Source organism: Crocuta crocuta, unplaced genomic scaffold (assembly GCF_008692635.1).
Source record: "Crocuta crocuta isolate KB4526 unplaced genomic scaffold, BGI_CrCroc_1.0 scaffold142, whole genome shotgun sequence".
Classification (NCBI taxonomy): Eukaryota; Metazoa; Chordata; class Mammalia; order Carnivora; family Hyaenidae; genus Crocuta; species Crocuta crocuta.
In genome coordinates this window covers 1,215,582-1,235,254 of record NW_027528892.1, presented here as the reverse complement: position 1 = coordinate 1,235,254, position 19,673 = coordinate 1,215,582, and the positions used below count along the sequence as shown (strand labels likewise).

Sequence of the window (19,673 nt, the reverse complement as noted above, 5' to 3'; positions counted from 1 at the left end):
CCTGAGTCGGTGGGCAGAGCCCATGCATGGCAGGACAGGGGATTAGACCCAGCCTGGTCTGTCCCCGTGAGACATGGAGCTGGAGTTGTCTCTTTCCCAGGGCTGGCACGGCCCGACCATCCAGGACCTGCTCTGTGCATTCACGGCGGCAGCCGGGGGGAAGAGCCCCTTATCCAGGCGATCTCGGTGGGGTAGCGTGAGGGGAGGCAGAGGCCAGAGGGGAGACCCCATGGCCAGGGAGGGGGTGCAAGAGCTCAGGAGCGTGCAGAGGTGAGGACCAGGGCTGACGGGTGGGGCGGGGCTGGGAGCCTCCACTTCCTCCTCCTCCCTTCCCACCCTGGCCTGTGGCCTCACAGCTAAAGGGGAAATCCTTGTGTTTAAAGTCCAGCAGGTGGAAAGTCAGGGCTGGGACGCCTGGGTCCCTCTGCAGTGTCTGGAGACATGATGGGGACCGGAGGGGGCCTCGGGGCCTGGAGGAGCCTGGTGCTGCTGGTGAGTGTTCCCAGACGGGGCCGGGCCGCTGGGGTCCTGAGGGAGTAGGGGCTGATGGAGTCCTGGAGAAGGAAGCAGGCTTCTGGGTTGTCAGGGAGCCTCCACCTGGGCTCACAGATACTGCTGTCCTCTGTGAGAGTGAGCTCTGGTTTCTCACAAGAGTCAGGTGTGTTCACAAAGACCCTGGAGTCCAGGCCCCAGCCCCTCCTCCCTCAGACCCAGGAGTCCCAGCCCCCAGCCCCTCCTCCCTCAGACCCCGGAGTCCTGGCCCCCGGGCCCTCCTCCCTCAGACCCAGGAGTCCTGACCCCCAGCCCTTCTCCCTCAGACCCAGGAGTCCTGACCCCCAGCCCTTCTCCCTCAGACCCAGGAGTCCTGACCCCCAGCCCTTCTCCCTCAGACCCAGGAGTCCTGACCCCCAGCCCTTCTCCCTCAGACCCAGGAGTCCTGACCCCCAGCCCTTCTCCCTCAGACCCAGGAGTCCTGACCCCCAGCCCTTCTCCCTCAGACCCAGGAGTCCTGACCCCCAGCCCTTCTCCCTCAGACCCAGGAGTCCTGACCCCCAGCCCTTCTCCCTCAGACCCAGGAGTCCTGACCCCCAGCCCTTCTCCCTCAGACCCAGGAGTCCTGACCCCCAGCCCTTCTCCCTCAGACCCAGGAGTCCTGACCCCCAGCCCTTCTCCCTCAGACCCAGGAGTCCTGACCCCCAGCCCTTCTCCCTCAGACCCAGGAGTCCTGACCCCCAGCCCTTCTCCCTCAGACCCAGGAGTCCTGACCCCCAGCCCTTCTCCCTCAGACCCAGGAGTCCTGACCCCCAGCCCTTCTCCCTCAGACCCAGGAGTCCTGACCCCCAGCCCTTCTCCCTCAGACCCAGGAGTCCTGACCCCCAGCCCTTCTCCCTCAGACCCAGGAGTCCTGACCCCCAGCCCTTCTCCCTCAGACCCAGGAGTCCTGACCCCCAGCCCTTCTCCCTCAGACCCAGGAGTCCTGACCCCCAGCCCTTCTCCCTCAGACCCAGGAGTCCTGACCCCCAGCCCTTCTCCCTCAGACCCAGGAGTCCTGACCCCCAGCCCTTCTCCCTCAGACCCAGGAGTCCTGACCCCCAGCCCTTCTCCCTCAGACCCAGGAGTCCTGACCCCCAGCCCTTCTCCCTCAGACCCAGGAGTCCTGACCCCCAGCCCTTCTCCCTCAGACCCAGGAGTCCTGACCCCCAGCCCTTCTCCCTCAGACCCAGGAGTCCTGACCCCCAGCCCTTCTCCCTCAGACCCAGGAGTCCTGACCCCCAGCCCTTCTCCCTCAGACCCAGGAGTCCTGACCCCCAGCCCTTCTCCCTCAGACCCAGGAGTCCTGACCCCCAGCCCTTCTCCCTCAGACCCAGGAGTCCTGACCCCCAGCCCTTCTCCCTCAGACCCAGGAGTCCTGACCCCCGGCCCCTCCTCCCTCAGACCCGGGAGTCCTGACCCCCAGCCCTTCTCCCTCAGACCCAGGAGTCCAGGCCCCCGGCCCCTCCTCCCTCAGACCCAGGAGTCCTGGCCCCCGGGCCCTCCTCCCTCAGACTAGGTGTCTGGCTCCTGGTCCCCAACCTCAGTATCTTCCCCCATTACCACTTTGTTGATTAATTGCAAAGCCATACTTTCCCGACGTGTCACCACTCTCTCCTGGCCTTATCAGTGGAGCCAGCCCTGCTCCGGGTCCCTGGAGCCCCGCCCCTGCCACACGGCCCCCCCAGCACATACACACCCAACAGAGATAGATGGACTTACAGTGACCTTTGTTAGAGCAGCGCCTTGGGGAGGAGACAACTCACAGTGTCCCTCCTCTCCCTCAGGCCCCAGTGACTCCCAGGGTAGGGCAGAGGAAGAGGGTCCCTGGCCAGCCCCCCGCCAGCCCCGCATTCCCCCGTGGGCCAAGGGAGATGAAGCCCAGAGTCTGACTCTCCCCTCTGTGTTCTCCCCAGAGCCTGTGCAGCTGGACAGGGGCCAGGGCGGCTGGTGAGTGAGCCCTGCTGAGTCGGCGGAGAGCTTGGCCGAGCCGAGCCGCTGTGAGCTCTGGGGAGGCGGTCTCACGGAGGGCTCGGTGACACACGGCCCGCACTCCTGGAAGGGGTCCTTTCTGGCCTCAGGCAAGAGTTGGGGGTCGGGGAAGGTGCAGTGCGGACCTTCTCTGCTCACACCCTGCTTCCTGATTCTCAGCCCCCAGCCCCGGCAGGGACGCGAATGCGGAGGCCCAGAGCCCGGGCCCCATCACCCTGCGGCGGCAGGTGCCCTCCGGCCTCGAGGGGGGACACTACACCCCCTGGGGCCTGCGGCCAGGACAGGATGGCAGAGGTGAGGCCTGGCGCCTGGCCGACGCCAGTGTCATGGAGGACAGCCCCAGGCCAGGGTCTCTGCGTGAGCTCTCCACGTGGGCGCCGCAGGATGCGACCAGCAGCTCCCAGGGGACCCTCCAGAACAGCACAGGTGAGAGGCAGCCACGCTCCGCGCGCCTTCTTTTTCTAAAATGTGGCCGGCAGCGATGAGAACGTGGCACGTTCTGTTGTCCAAGAGAAATCTAATGGAAGCTGAATGTGTAAATTTAGGTTTCCTATCAACCAATTTAATGTTTATTTATGTATTGAAAGAGAGAGAAAGAGAGAGAGATGGAGCATGAGCGGGGGAGGGGGAGAGAGAGGGAGACTCAGAATCTGAAGCAGCTCCAGGCTCCGAGCTGTCAGCACAGAGCCCGACGCAGGGCTCGAACCCACGAACTGAACCATGAGATGGTGACCTGAGCCGCAGCCGGACGCTTAACAGACCAAGCCACCAGGTGCCCCAATGTCAACCACTTTAAAAACAAGTAAAAAGAGGGATGTCTGGCTGGCTCAGTCTGTGGAGCATGCGACTCTTGATCTCGGGTTTGTGGGTTTGAGCCCCACATGGGATGTAGAGGTTACTTTAAAAAAATAATAAAATCTTAAAAGTAGTCAAATGAAACATGTGATATTAATTATAAAGTGAGAGTTTACTTACCTCCATAGATCCAAAATATTATCATTTTTTAAGTTTATTTATTTTGAGAGAGAGAGAGAGAGAATCCCAAGCAAGGTCCTCTGTGTCAGCATAGAGACCGACTGACACGAGGCTTGAATCCACAAACCGTAGGATCATGACCTGAGCCAAAACCAAGACTCAGACCATTAACCAATGGAGCCCCCCAGGCGCCCTTCATCCATTTTTGAAAGTAGGCTCCACACCCAACCTGGGGCTTGAACCCACACCCCCAGGATCAAGAGTCGCATGTTCTGCTGACTGAGCCAGCCAGGTGCCCCCCAAATATTAACATTTGGACACGCAGTCGACATAGAAAGGGACCAGAAGATCCTTTACATACTTAACCTCATACCCGCTCCTGGGAGCACAGTGCGTGTCTGAGCACATTGTTGCAACAGGTGCTCAGCAGCCACGCGAGCTTGTGGGGTCCCCACCCCACCCCGCACGGTGCCAGCTTTCAGCCCCCCAACCCTGTGGGAAAGGTGAGGGGGGGACTAGGAGGTCTATCATCCTGCACTGGGAGGTCCCAACCCCAACCCTCAGAGGTGCACCTAGTGACAGGGTCCAGGGGCTTGGAGACACCGACAGATTTGAGACCAAAGACAGGATAGTCACCAGTTGCAAAGTGGGGTTGGGGCAAGACTTAGTCACTGTCCTCATGTGAATTTTTTGTTTGGGCAGACAACACAGTGCTCCTGGCTTCAGGAAGACCCTCGAAGGTTCCTCAGGTCCCGCCTCCTGTTTCCTTCACTTTTGTTCAGCTGGGGGAGGGGGATTGGAATTGGTTGAGAATCCATAGGAGATGGTGCAGGCAAATCTGGCCTCCCTCTGCGCACTATGAGATGAGGGCACTCTGACCCTCTGACTCTTCTCCGGGTTCTCAACTGTGTTATAGTCTTGAGGATGGAAGCCCAGATCACCAGCTCCATCACCCTGACGTGGACAGTTGCCCCCCTCTAAGCTGCACTGGCCAATATGGTAGCCTCATCCCTGTCCCCCGTCATGTGTGGCTACTTATAATAGTTCATTAGAAGGGAAGATTCAATCTCACATTTTCGGTGCTCAAGACCTCAAATGAGGGCATCCCGGTCCCCCTCAGTATCCCACGGGGACACTGCCTCTCATACTGGGCCCTGGGAGAGCATTTCCATCTTTGCAGAAATTCTGTTGGAAAGTGCCGGGCTAGACCCTTGCTACTCAAAACACGGTCCACGGCTGGGCAGCACCAGCGTGCGCCGAGAACCGGCTGGACATGCAGAGTCTGGGACTCATCTCAGACCTACGGAATGAGAGCCCGAATCTTAACAAGATCCCCACTCTTACATACAGGCACTGAAGTTTGAGAAGCGCTGGTCTAGACCACACAGCCTGCCTCTCCTGGGACCAGCAGTTGAGGCAGGGCTGGGGACTTTGAGGGCTAAAATGTCCACTGACTGTCCCCCGATCTGCTCCCTCGCTGACACCGGACCCCTCTCCCTAATTTCTCAGACCCCAATCCCGTCAGGAACCTGAGGGTACAGGCTCAGACCACCACCTCCATCACCCTGACCTGGGAGACGCCAGATGACCCTGACTTCCAGAACTACACCTACTGGATCCGGTGGACTGGGGCCGATAGCAAAACTGAGACCCAGAGCACAAGCAGCACCAGCTTCACGGCGGACGGACTGCGACCCGGGTCCTTGTATGAATTTGCTGTGTGGGCAGAGAAAAACGGAGCCAACAGCACCGTGACGACTTGCGAGGCCACCACAGGTGAGAGCGCCCTGTTGCTTACTTTCTGTCTCTCTCCCCTTCCTAAGGAATGTTCATTTACAGTTGAGGGAGGGATCATGGGCAAGGGAGGAGCAGAGAGCAAAGGGACAGAGGATCCGAAGCAGGTTCCGCACTGACAGCATGGAGCCCGATGCAGGGCTCACACTCACGAACTGTTAGATCACGACTTCAGCCGAAGTCGGACGCTCCACCAAGGGAGCCACCCAGGTGCCACATCTCTCTCTCTCTCTCTCTCTCTCTCTCTCTCAATGATTGGTGATGGGCGGTGGTGAAGAAGTGACAGGGCAACAGAGCAAACTCTCTAGCCCACCATCTCTTTGGGTCACGTGGAGCAGGAGACGAAGAAAGAACATCACAGGCTCTGAGCTGGGATCAGTCAGGATCGTGGGCCCTCTAGAACACAGATCTTAAGACTAGGGGTGTCTCTCCTTAGCAACCAGGACTGTGTAGGGAGCATAGGCGTGTTGCTTCAACTGTGAGGACCTTAGGTACGATGCAAGGTGGACACTCTGACCCTCAGACTCTTCTCCGGGTTCTCAACCGTGTTATAGTCTTGAGGATGGAAGCCCAGATCACCAGCTCCATCACCCTGACGTGGACAGTTGCCCCCCTCTAAGCTGGGCATATGCCCCCACTGGCCCATATGGTAGCCTCATCCCTGTCCCCTGTCATGTGTGGCTACTTAAAGTTCAGTTCACTAGAAGGGACATTTCAGTCTCACAGTTTAGATGCTCACAAGCCCAGATGAGGGCATCCCGGTCCCCCTCAGTATCCCACAGGGACACTGCCTCTCATACTGGGCCCTGGGAGAGCATTTCCGTCTTTGCAGAAATTCTGTTGGACAGTGCCGGGCTAGACCCTTGCTACTCAAAACACGGTCACGGCTGGGCAGCACCAGCGTGCGCCGAGAACCGGCTGGACATGCAGAGTCTGGGTCTCATCTCTGACCGACAGAATGAGAGCCCAAATCTTTTTTTTTTATTGTTTTATTTATTTTTGAGAGAGAGATAGAGACAGTGTGAGCAGGGGAGGGTCAGAGAGAGAGAGACATACAGAATCTTAAATAGGCTCCAGGCTCTGAGCTAGCTGTCAGCACAGAGCCCGACGTGGGGATCAAACCCACGAACCATGAGATCATGACCTGAGTCAAAGTCGGCCGCTTAACCAGCTGAGCCACTGAGGCGCCCTGAGAGCCCGAATCTTAATAAGATCCCCACTCTTACATACAGGCACTGAAGTTTGAGAAGCGCTGGTCTAGACCACACAGCCTGCCTCTCCTGGGACCAGCAGTTGAGGCAGGGCTGGGGACTTTGAGGGCTAAAATGTCCACTGACTGTCCCCCGATCTGCTCCCTCGCTGACACCGGACCCCTCTCCCTAATTTCTCAGACCCCAATCCCGTCAGGAACCTGAGGGTACAGGCTCAGACCACCACCTCCATCACCTTGACCTGGGAGACGCCAGATGACCCTGACTTCCAGAACTACACCTACTGGATCCGGTGGACTGGGGCCGATAGCAAAACTGAGACCCAGAGCACAAGCAGCACCAGCTTCACGGCGGACGGACTGCGACCCGGGTCCTTATATGAATTTGCTGTGTGGGCAGAGAAAAATGGAGCCAACAGCACCGTGACGACTTGCGAGGCCACCACAGGTGACAAGCAGCTGCTACTTGTTTTGTTTGTCTTTTTTTTTTTAAAGGTTGGTGATGGGTGGTGGTGGAGAACTGACGGGACAACTGAGCAAACTCTCTAGCCCCCCATCTCTTTGGGTCGCGTGGAGCAGGAGATGAAGAAAGCACATCATAAGTTCTGAGCGGGGATCAGTCAGGATGGAGGACTCTCTAGAATAAAGACCTTAAGACTAGGGATGTCTCTCCTTGCAACCTGTGTAGGGAGCATAGGCGTGTTACCTCAGCTGTAGGGGCATTAGGTACTGTGGAATGTGGACACTCTGTCTCTGTGACCTTTCTCCTGGCTCCCAACTGTATCATGATCTTGAGGATGGAACCTCAGGCCAACTGCTCCATCACTCTGATTGGGAGGTGCCCCTGGGCCCTGGCCTTTGGGATGACACTTATTGGGTCCAGCAAACTGGACGGGAGGACAGAATTGAGACCCAACACTTAGCCAAAACTTCAGTTTCATGGTAGAGGGACAGAAAGCTGGGACCTTGTACACATTTTCTGTGTGGGCAGAAAAGAATGAATTCTGTGCTGCTCCAGAAAAGAACCCCAGCATTTCCGCAGATGACTAGCATCAATGCCTACCCTCTGTTTCGGTGAGAGGTTCTAAGAACCAGCAAAAATGGCACCTCCTTTGGGTTCTGGGATCCAGCCACCATCTTTATGATCTCACTGAGCCGAGTCCAAAACCTAAGTCCACAGGAGAGACGTGGCCTTTCCTGGCAACACGCCTGTCTAGGAGTCTGTTGCTGAGCACAGAGATGCAGGCGTCCAGACCCTCCCCCCTCACTGCCCACCCAGGTTCCAACTCCAGGAAGTGCTCCTTAACAAGTCTGGCTGCAGAAGAAGGAGGTGCATCATCGTCTTCTGGATTCTTGTGGACCAGGGATAGGATATTCTGACTCTTTTTTCCTTCTGCCAGTCCCCAATGCAGTGACGAGTCTCAGTGTGCAGAAGCAGACCAACAGCTCCATCACCTTGAGCTGGACAGCTCCCATGGGCCCAGATCATTCTCCCTACACCTACGGGGTCTCCTGGGTCAGGGAGGGTACCAGTGCCATCACCACCCAGGACACCCCAGATACTGGGATCGTACTGAAAGAACTGGAAGCTGGGACTTTGTACACCATCACCGTCTGGGCAGAGAGGAATAAGGTCAGAAGTGACCCCAGGACTGTCAGTGGAGCCACTGGTGAGACTCAGACGGGTTCTAGACTGACCCGGTACTGTTGGGATGGGGGAAGGGGAAGGTTGGGGAGAATTTGGTGACCCTATGTAGCCTCATTGGACCTGAGATTGTAAGTCTGCCTTCTAGGAAGTCTGTCCTCGGCAGTCATGGCTTTCCAGTTACGAGGTCTGTCTTTGGGGATGCAGAGAGTCCCTGACCATCCAGGACCACCCCTCAGGAACCCAACAAAGCCAGAAGACAGAAGGGCACAACTCATCCCAGTATACTAGCTGATCCCCAAGCAGCCCACCTCTCACCCTACATAGGAAGGGTCCCAAGCATGACAGGAACCAAAATTACCCCAGGAACTAGGTTCACTGTGGGCGCATGGAGCCTGGAACTGTTTAGTTTTTGTCCATTTTGGTTAAGAAGACTAAAGTCAACAGCTCCGTCTAGAAAGAAGTGTCTGGAAGTAGGGAAGTTCCCTGCCTCCATCTGCTCACCTTAGAAAGGTGATGTGTGGGACCCAGGGGTATAGACTCAGGACAGAGGGGCCCCGTGTGACTCTGGTCCCCACCTGGCCTCTTTTCTGCGGTTCTCACTTCTCAGGAAGTGGACTCTCTGGTGACTGAGGCATTGGGGAGGTGAGCAGCCTCAGGCGCGAGGGCTCTTGAGGACGCGCCCGCCCCCTTGAGCTTTTCTCGTCTTCTCAGCTCCCAACATGGTCACAGATCTGCACAAGGAAACCCAGACGAACAGCTCAATCACCCTGCGGTGGAAGGTCCCCACAGACCCCCAGTCTCAGCTCTACACATACGGAGTCCATTGGGCCCCTGGGGGACATCTCCAGGGACAGCAAGACCCTCAGGGACATCAGGCCAACCACACAGGCAGGACCAACGACAGTTGCTATGAGGTGCAGGCCCTGGAGCCCGGGACTCTGTACACCTTCAGCGTGTGGGCAGACAGGAACAATGTGACCAGTTATGCACAGAGCCTCCTCGCATCCACAGGTGAGATGGGTCCCCTTCTACCTGGTGGGAGCTGAGGTCAGACCTGGGGACAATGGGAGGGGAGTGGACTCCAAATCCCATCAGGCCATGGGGTCATGCCTTGCTAAGCTGCAGGGATAGAGTCCAAGGGCTCATGGGAGTTGTAGTCTGAAGGGATCTGTTGCATGTCCATTTGGAGAGGACAGAAAATGAGAACTGAAGAGGTATTTTGGTTTTGGGAGGAAAGGTTGGGCTAGTTCTCAGAGAACTGGCACCACTGGTGCGAAGTGGGGGTGGGGTAAGGGATGGAAAGCCACCCTGTATGGCTCCTACTGACTCCTCCTGTCCTCTCCACCCAGCCCCGAACCCGGTCACCATCACATCCTGCGTCAGCACCTCTGGGGGCCACGGGGTCATCTTGACCTGGTCCTGCCCCGTGGGAGGTTACGAGGCCTTTGAGTTGCAGGTGGGTGGACAGCAGGACTCCCAGAATGGATCTTCCTGTGGGAGGGGCGTGTCCGTGTGGGATCTCCAGCCAGCTCAGTCCTACCCCGCCACCGTCACAACCGTCTGGGATGGAATGAGGGCCCCGTCTGTCCCTGTGACCTGCTACACGGAGAACGCAGGTGAGCAGATCCCCACCAAGACAGAGCTTTGCTGAAAGCCTCTCTAGATCACATCAGACTCCGTTATGAGGGGGTCTTACTTACACAAGGGATACTTTGTGTTTCCCGTTTGCTTTGTTTTCTGCTTTCTTTAAAACAGCTTTATTGAGATATAATTCACATATCCTACAATTCACCCACTTAAGGTGTATGACTAATGGCTTCAGTACATCCACAGCACAATGCCAACCCATTACTCTTACAATATTTTCATTACTCACCTTCCTATACCATCAGCCCCTAATCTCCTCACTGTCCCACCAACCTGGCATAGGTAATCTCAAATTTATCTCCCGTCTCTACAGATTTGCTTGCTTCTGACATCTCCAAAAACTATCATCATCCTTCTGTGATGTCTATCATCAGTCTTCTGTGGCTGGCTCCTCTCACTTGGTGACCCTTTTCTAAGGTTCATCAATGTTGTAGCATGTATCAGTGCTTCATTTCTTTTTATTGTTAAATAATATCCCACTGTATGGAGAGACCACATTTTGTTTATCTGTTAGTCTGTGGATGCATTTGGGTGGTTTCTACTTTTTGGCTATTATGAGTAGTGGTGCTATGAACATTCATGCACCATTTCTGTGCAAAAAGGAACTTTATTTCTCTTGGGTATATCCCCAGGAGTGGAGTTGTGGGATCAGATGGTTAACTCTGTGTTTATCTTTTGGAGAACTGCCAAAACTTTTTCCCCAACATGAGTGCACCATTTTCCACCCATCAGTGGCGAATTTAGGAGAAGTACGAGCCTCATAATTTAAAAAACTCTGATCATATACCTTTGATCATGGCCATAAGTTTCACTGGGCTCCATCTGTCACTTTCTGTGAATCAGGACCTCTTATAAGATTGGGTCTCTGGGGGCGCCTGGGTGGCTCAGTCGGTTAATCGTCCGACTGCAGCTTAGGTCATGATCTCATGGTTCGTGGGTTCGAGCCCCGCGTCGGGGTCTGTGCTGACAGCTCAGAGCCTGGAGCTTGTCTTCGGATTCTGTGTCTCCCTCTCTCTCTGACCCTCCCCTGTTCACACTGTCTCTCTCCTCTCTCTCTCTCAGAAATAAACAAAACATTAAAAAAATATTAAAAAAATAAAAGATTGGGTCTCTGATCTGGAGAGAGATGGCAGGTTGGGGCAATGATAGATGGATGCCACTCCCAACTGGGCTTCCCTGCTACTGCCCAGGAAAGTCTCTTATGCTTAGCAGAGAGGGTCCCTGTGAGGAAAGATGCCCTTGTCCAATTCAGTGGGACCAGGTCAATCAGGGGAATGGGCCTCCCCACCAGGCTGTGTAAGACCCTTCTAGAGCCTGTTGACAGATCCTTGTAACCAGGACTGTTGGAAAGCTGCATCCTGGGGCCACGGCAGCTAATGGAGGAGGCTGTGGGCTGGTGTCTGCCCCAAGATCAGCTGTCTAAGGACACACCCTGGGGGTCTGTGCCCATTAGAGGCTGGGGCCAGGACCTTAGGCACCACCACAGCAGGGGCGCCCTTCCATTAGCAAACAGAACCTCTGAGAACATAAGCCTTCAGTCTGGGGAGAAACATCAATGCCGTCAATGCCAGACTGTGGTTTCTCAACCTTGACGCTATTGACTTTTGGGGATCGGTCAGTCTTTGCTGTGGGGGCTGTCCTGTACTTTGTAGGATATTGAGCAGTACCCCGGCCCCTACCTGCTGGATGCCAGTGCACCACCACTCCCATGGTGACAACCCAAAGTGTCCCCAGACACTGGTGACAAAATCGCCCGCGCCGAGAATCATTAATCCAGGCCACGGAGGGGAGGAGTCTCTGGCAGCCAGGTTACCTGAGCAAATGATGTCTTTGGACCAGGCTCCTGGGGAAAGCTGGGTGGGAGGTGGGGCTCCATCCAGAGGCTTTCCCCCCTCCTTTCTCTGCCCTCGCATCTGCCCCATCGGCACTCTGTCACAGTCTGGGTGAGGACAGAGGTAGGAGAGACAGGTCGCCAGTGGATGAGGCGGACTCCAATGGTGCCCACGCTTCCTATCCCAGGGGTCATTGCTGGAGCCATTGTCGGTGTGGTCCTGTTCCTCATCCTGGTGGGGCTGCTGGTTTTCTTCCTGAAGAAGAGGTAGGAGTCCTCACAGGGCTGACTGACCATCTGGGGGTGAGGGTGGGGGTGCAGGGAGAGGGTGAGGACCCCTGGATCCAGCCTGACTCCCTGCGTCTTCCATTCCCATGTCTCTTTCCCAGGCACAGGAAGAGACAGAGGAAGCCAGCACCCAGGGGTCTGGGCTCCAGGTAAGCAGAAGGTGTTGGGAGAGCATCTGGAAAAATCATCCTCAGGTCACATCAAGGGGTGTTCTCTGGTCACTGGATAGGTCAGAGGGTGGGCTCAGTGAACCCACCCACACAATGCCCTCTGCCCCACGGATCACAAGCCTTTCATCGCCCCCTCCAGCCTGGGCAGGGGCTCTGGAAGCAGCTCCAGCTCTGGGGCTACTTGCATCCAACAACATATTCACTCAGCACCTGCATAATCTGTCAGGCACTGTTCTAGGTGCAGAGCGCACAGTGGGGTAACAGACTCCTGCCTTCATGGCGTTGCGTTCAAGCACAAGAAGTCGTTAATAAACAAGATAATAGAGGTTGTGATACAATAGGCAGTAGAGCAAGAAGTGGGAATAGAAAAGGTAGAAGGATATTTTGTTATTTTTCCTTTTTGAGAGAGAGAGAGAGAGAGAGAGAGAGAGAGTCCTAAGCAGGTTTCATGCCCAGCACAGAGCTCAGTGTGGGGCTCCATCTCCCAACCGTGAGATCATAATCTCAGCTGAAAGCAAGAGTCAGACACTTAACCTCCTGAGCCACCCAGGCACCTCAGAAAAGGTAGAAGAGGGGCGCCTGGATGGCTCAGTTGGTTAAGTGTCCGACTTCGGCTCAGGTCATGATCTCATGGTCCGTGAGTTCGAGCCCCGCCTCAGGCTCTGTGCTGACAGCTCAGAGCTTGCAGCCTGCTTTGGATTCTGTGTCTCCCTCCCTCTCTGCCCCTCCTCTGCTTGTGCTCTGTCTCTCTCTCAGAAATAAATAAAACCTTTTAAAAAAAGAAAGAAAAGAAAGAAAAAGTTAGAAGAATATTTTAGATAGGCTGTTAAAATTAGAGAAAATTGTAGGCAGGATGTCCAGATAAAACCATGCTAAGAAGATGACTAAGAGGAAGTCATTTGTGCACTGACTCATGTGCGCATCTTGGGAAATGGAGTTCCAGGAAGAGAGACCAGCAGGTGCCAAGGCCCTGGGGCAGGAGCATACTTGGAGTGTTTAGAGGATGTTGGGTATCTCAGGGACTAAACAGAGTGGCACCAGAGTGCCACGCAGAGGAAGGGGTCCAAGAAGAAGAGAGGACCAGGCTGTGGAGTTAAGTGCTGCTGAGCCGTCACACCAAGGAGGGATTGAGAGGTGGCCTTGGAATTGAGGATGAGGAGGCAGATAAGAAAGGGGGACTTTGGGTAAAGAGGTCATTCCCCTGCGGAGTAGTGCTGCAGACACCAGGCGTTGGTGACATGGAGAAATGAAGAGAAAACCGGTCCGCAGAGGAGTTTGAAGGTGCATGGGCTGTTTTGTCAGGTTTTGTTGTTTGGGTGTGATTAAGCCGGAGGCTCCTCACAGAGCCCATGAGGGGAGTCCGCAGTACATCTCACAGGGCCACAGGGGGACTCGGGAGGCAGGGGAGGGTGGGGAGGTGGGGAAACGGTTTTGGTTTCCGCGGGAAGGGATGGGCAACACCAGGCAAGTGCAATGCTTTGGGTGAGCGCTGGGGTGTACGGGCTGTCCCTGGTCAGGCTGTCCCTGGTCGTCAGGCGCTGGCCCTGGGGGCTGAGGGCAGGTGCATATAGGCTCAGAGTGTGAGAGCCGCACGGATCACGTGGTGGGTGTGTGGGTTTAACCACTGCTCAGGAAGGGGGCCGGGCTGGCCTCTAGCCCTGGCCTCCAAACTGGGTCAAGACAGTGTTTATAAAACTGTTTTAGGGGCTGCAGCTGCATGGGGTCAGAGACTTAAAAAAAAATTTTTTTAATGTTTTTTTTAAAATGTTTTTATTTATTTCTAGGAGAGAGAGAGAGACAGCACGAGCAGGGGAGGGTCAGAGAGAGAGGGAGTCACAGACTGAAACAGGCTCCAGGCTCTGAGCTGGCAGTCAGCACAGAGCCCGACGCGGGGCTCGAACCCACAAACCGCGAGATCATGACCTAAGCGAAAGTCGGACGCTTAACCGACTAAGCCACCCAGGCGCCCCTTTAATGTTTATTTATTTTTGAGACAGATAGATACAGAATGTGAACAGGGGAGGGGCAGAGAGGGAGACACAGAATCCAAAGCAGGTTCCAGGCTCTGAGCTGTCAGCACAGAGCCCGACGCGGGGCTCGAACCCACGAACTGTGAGATCATGACCTGAGCTGAAGTCCAATGCTCAACCAACTGAACCACCCAGGTGCCCCTCTTTTTAAATATAAAAGAGAGATTAGCGTGTTTACCAGCCAATGTGAGAGAGGCGAGGGTAGAAATCCAGAAGGGAAGGCAGAGCCAATGCTGGAGAAGCTGGAGGGAATTGGAGCCCCCAGACATTGTGCAGAATACAGATAACAGAGCATTCAGCCCCTGCCCACCGTTCAGGTGTGCAGTTCAGCGGCATGAGCCACGTTTCCACTGTGGTGCCGAGGTCCGCACCGTCTGTCTCCAGAAATTTCCCATCTTGCAAAACTGAACCTCTTTCCCCATTGAACACACCTCCCCCTCCCTCTCCACCAGCCCCTGGTGCCCCCGTCTGTGCTCTGTCTCTGTGGATTTGACTCCTCTAAGGGACCTCGGAGAAGTGGACTCACACAGTATTGGTCCTTCTGTGACTGGCTCATCTCAGCCAGCGTAACGTTCCCCAGGTTCATCCATGATATGGCCTGTGTCCCAATTCCCTTCCTTTCTTTTTTCTTTTATGTTTATTTATTTATTTTGAAAGATGAACAGAGAGAGAGAGTGAGCAGGGCAGGGGCAGAAAGAGAAAAGTGGGTGTGAGAGAGAATCCCAGGCAGGCTCGGCACTGTGTGTGCCAAGCCTGATGCGGGCGGGGCTTGACCCCATGAACTGTGAGACCATGACCTGAGCTGAAATCAAGAATCTGACGCTTAATTGACTGAGCCACCAGGTGCCTCATATTTGAAAAAATTTAAAAACACTGAATTGATAGAAACCAAGAACAGATGTTGATTGCCCAAGGCAGAGGGTGGAGTGTAGTTGAATTGGGTGCAGGGAATCAAAAGAAACAAACAATGACAGACAGACAGAAAGAAAGAGAGAGAGGAAGAAAGAGAGAGAGAAAGAGAGAGAGAGAGAGGGAGAGGAAGGAAGGAAAAGGCGCCTGGGTGGCTCAGCAACTTTGGCTCAGGCCACGATCTCCCGGTTTGTGAGTACAAGCTCCACGTCAGGCTCTGTGCTGACAGCTCAGCTGGGGCCCTGCTTGGGATTCTGTCTCTCTCTCTCTCTCTCTCTCTCTCTCTGCCCCTCCCTGCTTGCTCTCTGTCTCTCAACATAAATAAAAATAAACTTAAAAAAAAAAAAGCCCTTTCTTTTATCCCAAGAGCACAGGGCCAAGGGAGGTTAACTCTGCCTTCCCCACAGCTTCCTGGAGAACATCCCTGCGCAACACTTTGCTGCCCATGTCATGAAGAATGAGGAAGACACAAACTGCGGCTTCACAAAGGAGTACCAGGTGCAGTGAGACTGAGGGGCGGAGCTGAGCCCCACGTGCCCACCCCAGACCTCGCCGCACCTTTTGGGGTTAAACACAAGCAGGGCCACCGATTTTCTTTGCTTATGCAAAAAAATTCAGGCACAGTTATGTTTTCGGCTGACACTATTATGGGCCCTTGGGTCAGCTCTAAAGTTTCCCCCTGATGTCTCTTCTCTCGCCTACCTCTCTGGTCCCCACTGTCCCCCAAGCTTCCCAAGTGCCCTATGGGGTGATGGTACACGTTTTTGTGGGTGTTACAGAGTGCCAGGGCACGGGGGTGAGTGGGGTGGTGCTGAACGGGGGTGTCCTCTGAGGAAGATGGAGAAACTCCAATGCTCCCCCCTCTCTGCCTCTGCCCCCAGCAACTGGCTCTGGAGGGCATCAGCCAGTCTCAAACCGTGGCCTCAGCTCTCGAAAACAGCACCAAGAACCGTTACCGAAATGTACTGCCCTGTGAGTCTTTTTTAAAATGTTTATTTATTTATTTTGTGGGAGAGAGAAAGTGAACAGGGGAGGGACAGAGGGAGAGAGGGAGACAGAATTCCCAGCAGGCTCCGCACTGTCAGCACAGAGCCCGACGTGGGGCTCGAACCCACGGACCGTGAGATCGTGACCTGAGTCAAAATCAAGAGTTGGACACTTAACCAACTGACTGAGCCACCCAGGTGCCCCTGTGCTGCCCTGTGAGTCTTAAGCCTCTGCTGACTTGACCGCTGGCCATGACTTTGTCAGTCCGCCATGCCTGGCCCCTTCCCTTATTCCCTGTAAGACACAAAACTCTTGCTGCCTGTGAGGGGGCCACCCCGGCCCATTCCTCCCTGGCGAGGTCAGCCCGCCCTTCTTAGTGCTCCCAGTGCCTGCGTGCCCTCGGCGTGACCTCCGTCCCTGGGTCTCAGTCTTGTCTCCATGCCTTTCTGGGTCTCCCACCCTCTCTCTGCTTCAGCAATGCCGGCCTCTTCCTCTAGATGACTGGTCCCGGGTGTCCCTGAAGCTCCAGGAGGATGGAGGCTCCGACTACATCAATGCCAGCTTCATACCTGTAAGGCCGTGGTTGGGAGCCCGCAGGGCATGGAGCACAGCTGAGCCGAGAAGGAGCGGAGGGGTTGTGACTTGCCTCGTTTCTTCCACCAGAGTCTCTGGGACCCCCACGAGTTCATTGCAGCCCAGGGCCCCCTGCCCCAGACGGTGGGTGACTTCTGGCGCCTGGTGTGGGAGCAGCGGAGCCGGGCCCTGGTCATGCTGACCAACTGTGTGGAGTCTGGCCGGGTGAGAGGCCCGCGGGGGTCTAGGCACTGAGCCCTGACCCCGGCCCGTGACCCTGCCTGGACTCTGATCCCACTTTCGCTGACTCCCTCCCACATGACCCCAACCTCCTCCATTGGACACCTCCCCAGTCCATCCATTGGCCCATATAACCCAGTGGTCTTGAGAAGGAGGGGTCCTCCTGGCTGGGATGAGTCTACACTCAGCTGCCCGTGGGCCTTGCCTCATCACCAGGTACTGAGTACAAGAGCCCCAGTGTAGACAGGCACCAGGACAGGCTCTCTGGGGCCTCCTGTTCTCTGACCTCCCGGTCATCTCCCAGGTGAAATGTGAGCATTACTGGCCTCTAGACGCCCAGCCCTGCACATACGGGCAGCTCCAAGTGACTCTGGAGGGTGAGGAGGTGCAGGAGAACTGGACGGTACGAGAGCTGAAGGTCCAGCACGTGAGTCTGCCACACCCTGCCGGCCCCATGCTGACCTCGATTCCTCCCCCAGGACCTTAGGGCAGTCGGCTCCTCAGAACCCCTCCTGGAGTCTAGCCTTCCGTCACTCTCTCGGGGACCACAGTGTGCCCAGGGATCCCCCCACCAGTCGGAAACCAGCCCACCCAGGGGTCTTGACGGCTCCCTCCCCAACCCACCCTCCCTCTAGATCCAAGAGCAGAAGACACTAGCTGTGCGTCAGTTCCACTACATGACCTGGCCAGACCACGGCGTCCCCCACTCCCCAGACCCCCTGCTGGCCTTCTGGAAGATGGTCAGGCAGTGGCTCGACCAGACCGCAGAGGGAGGCCCCCCCATTGTGCACTGCAGGTGAGGACCCACTAGCTCTGAGAGAACGGCCCCTGAGGGACTCAAGACCCAGGACCTTCTACAGGAGATGGAAGAGAGGAGGGGAATGCCCTGGGGGAGGAAGGGAGGAAGGGGTGAAGGGTAGCAGAGAGAAGCAGCCAAAGGTTTTGAGAAACATTTGAAACACCTCCAGTGCACGCCCGGGACCTCATCCCGCCCATCACTCTCCTGTCGTTGATACTGAAGGCTCTGTAGAGGAGGTTATGGAGGGGGGGGGGGGCACCAAAGGGCTTGATCCAGAGTGGCCGACAGCCTCTGAAATGGGGGCTCTGGTTGCAGTGACCGTCGGCTTTCAGGGAGCATGTACCACATGCCAGTGACATGATGGAAACCCCACAGCCATGGTCTTGCTGGTCCTCAGGGCAACCTCATGACCAAAAGGGTTTAGTCCCCATTGCAGAGCTGTGGAAACCCGGTCAGAAAGCTTCAGTCTTGGGTTCAAGGCTGATAATGAGTGGCCACGCTGATGCCCACGGTGGCACTCAAGTTCTCTGCTGAACCGTGTGCTAACACCTGCCCTGTCCCAAGACAGCGCCCCTGGAGGTGTCCCCACCAGGGGGCCATCCCTCCCCCCAAGCACGGAAGGGACTCCTGCGTAATGGTTAAGACGATTGATTTGAACCCGAAAAAGGAATGGAGCACTGGGTCATTCCACCATGTGGAAGAATTTAAAAAACATGGTGCTGAGTGAAATAAGCCAGACACAAAAGGCCACACATAGTATGATCCCGTTTGTGGGAGATGTCCAGAATACCTAGACCCACAGAGCCCGAAAACAGATTGATGGTCACCAGGGACACCCATAACCCTCACTTACACTGGGTCCCCCAAGAATGCTATCTTGCTGAATAATATACCCTGATCCTGGGTGCTTCAAAAATAGATCTCTCCAATCAGCCAAAACTCCCCCTTCCTGTGGCCTGGCCCCTTCTTGTCCCTGCCTAGTGCTGGTGTGGGCCGCACGGGCACCTTCATTGCCCTGGACACCCTGCTGCGGCAGCTGGAGCATGAGCATCGCGTAGGGGCCTTCAGCTACGTGCGGAAGATGAGGCAGAGCAGGCCTCTCATGCTACAGACTGAGGTGATGGGGCTCCTGAGGGCACAGGGTGGGTGAGGGGTGGGGCCTGGGGGTGAAGCAGGCCTTGGCTCAGAAGGGCACCCCTCCGCCCTCCCCTGTCCCTCTCTGCAGGCCCAGTACGTGTTCCTGCATCAGTGCATCCTGCGGGGTCTCCAGCAGTCACGCCTAGCCCCAGAGAAGGGGGCTTTTTATGAGAACCCGGTGTATGAGAATGTCTAAGACACAGGAGTTGAGACCCCAGCCCCGCTAGACTCGGACTCTGGATCCCCACTTCAGCCCAGATTCTTGGAACCCTGGGAGAGCAGAGGGCTGGGGTCCCAGATGCCTGGGTCTTGCAGGAGGAGGGGAGGCCTGGGAGTCTAAACTGTTTCCCTGGAGGAGACAGGGCAGATGGCAGTGGGTATCCCGGATTCCTGGTTCCTTGGAGGAGGGAGGGATGTGAGCTAGGATTTCCTAGTACTTGGAGGGAGGAGGAGGCTGGGGGCCTGCCTGCACTGCTGGATTTTGGGGAAGAAGAAATTAGTGTCTGGAACTCTAGCTACCCCAGGTGCAAAGGCAGACAGGATCCATCCCATCTTGTATTCCAGAAACCAAATCTGTCTTCTAGGACCTGAGATTTCCCCACACCCCACTGCATGTACATGTATTTTTCTTCTATCCCGTAATTTATTAAATCACTATTCTCCCCCGGAGATGCTTGCTATAGCGGATTTCTGGGTCTGAAAATAATACTGGGGTGGGAGTGGGGCTGGATTCCTGATGTTCAGGCACTGAGGTAAATATCCTAGGGAAGCGAGAGGGACCCACCATTTTGCACCCGAAAAAAAATGTGTTTAGATGGTTGAGTCTCTCGGAGAGGGCTGGAGGTCCACGCTTGTGTCCAGCCACATAGGGGCTTGCTTCCTGGGCCTGCTGTTCGGAGATCCTAGAGGGTG

General features: G+C 55.8%; 1 protein-coding gene across 1 annotated transcript; it reads left to right on the top strand.

Annotated features, from left to right (window-relative positions):
• Positions 1-441: 441 nt before the first annotated feature.
• On the top strand, positions 442-19,410 carry PTPRH (protein tyrosine phosphatase receptor type H). Its single transcript, XM_077756930.1, has 19 exons — positions 442-492; positions 2,448-2,481; positions 2,683-2,949; positions 5,008-5,274; positions 6,684-6,950; positions 7,903-8,172; positions 8,862-9,161; positions 9,500-9,766; positions 11,817-11,895; positions 12,018-12,058; positions 13,299-13,315; positions 15,443-15,523; positions 15,907-15,997; positions 16,510-16,583; positions 16,676-16,810; positions 17,130-17,252; positions 17,461-17,621; positions 18,606-18,741; positions 18,850-19,410. The coding sequence occupies exons 1-19, from the start codon at positions 442-444 to the stop codon at positions 18,955-18,957; spliced, it is 2,769 nt and encodes a 922-aa protein (XP_077613056.1). The 3' UTR covers positions 18,958-19,410.
• Positions 19,411-19,673: the final 263 nt, after the last annotated feature.

Coding starts and splice junctions, on each gene's coding strand:
- PTPRH (XM_077756930.1), top strand. CDS start 442: ATGATGGGGACCGGAGGGGGCCTCGGGGCCTGGAGGAGCCTGGTGCTG. Junction 9,162..9,499: donor GAGCCTCCTCGCATCCACAG/GTGAGATGGGTC, acceptor CTCTCCACCCAG/CCCCGAACCCGGTCACCATC. Junction 17,622..18,605: donor CCCCCCATTGTGCACTGCAG/GTGAGGACCCAC, acceptor GTCCCTGCCTAG/TGCTGGTGTGGGCCGCACGG.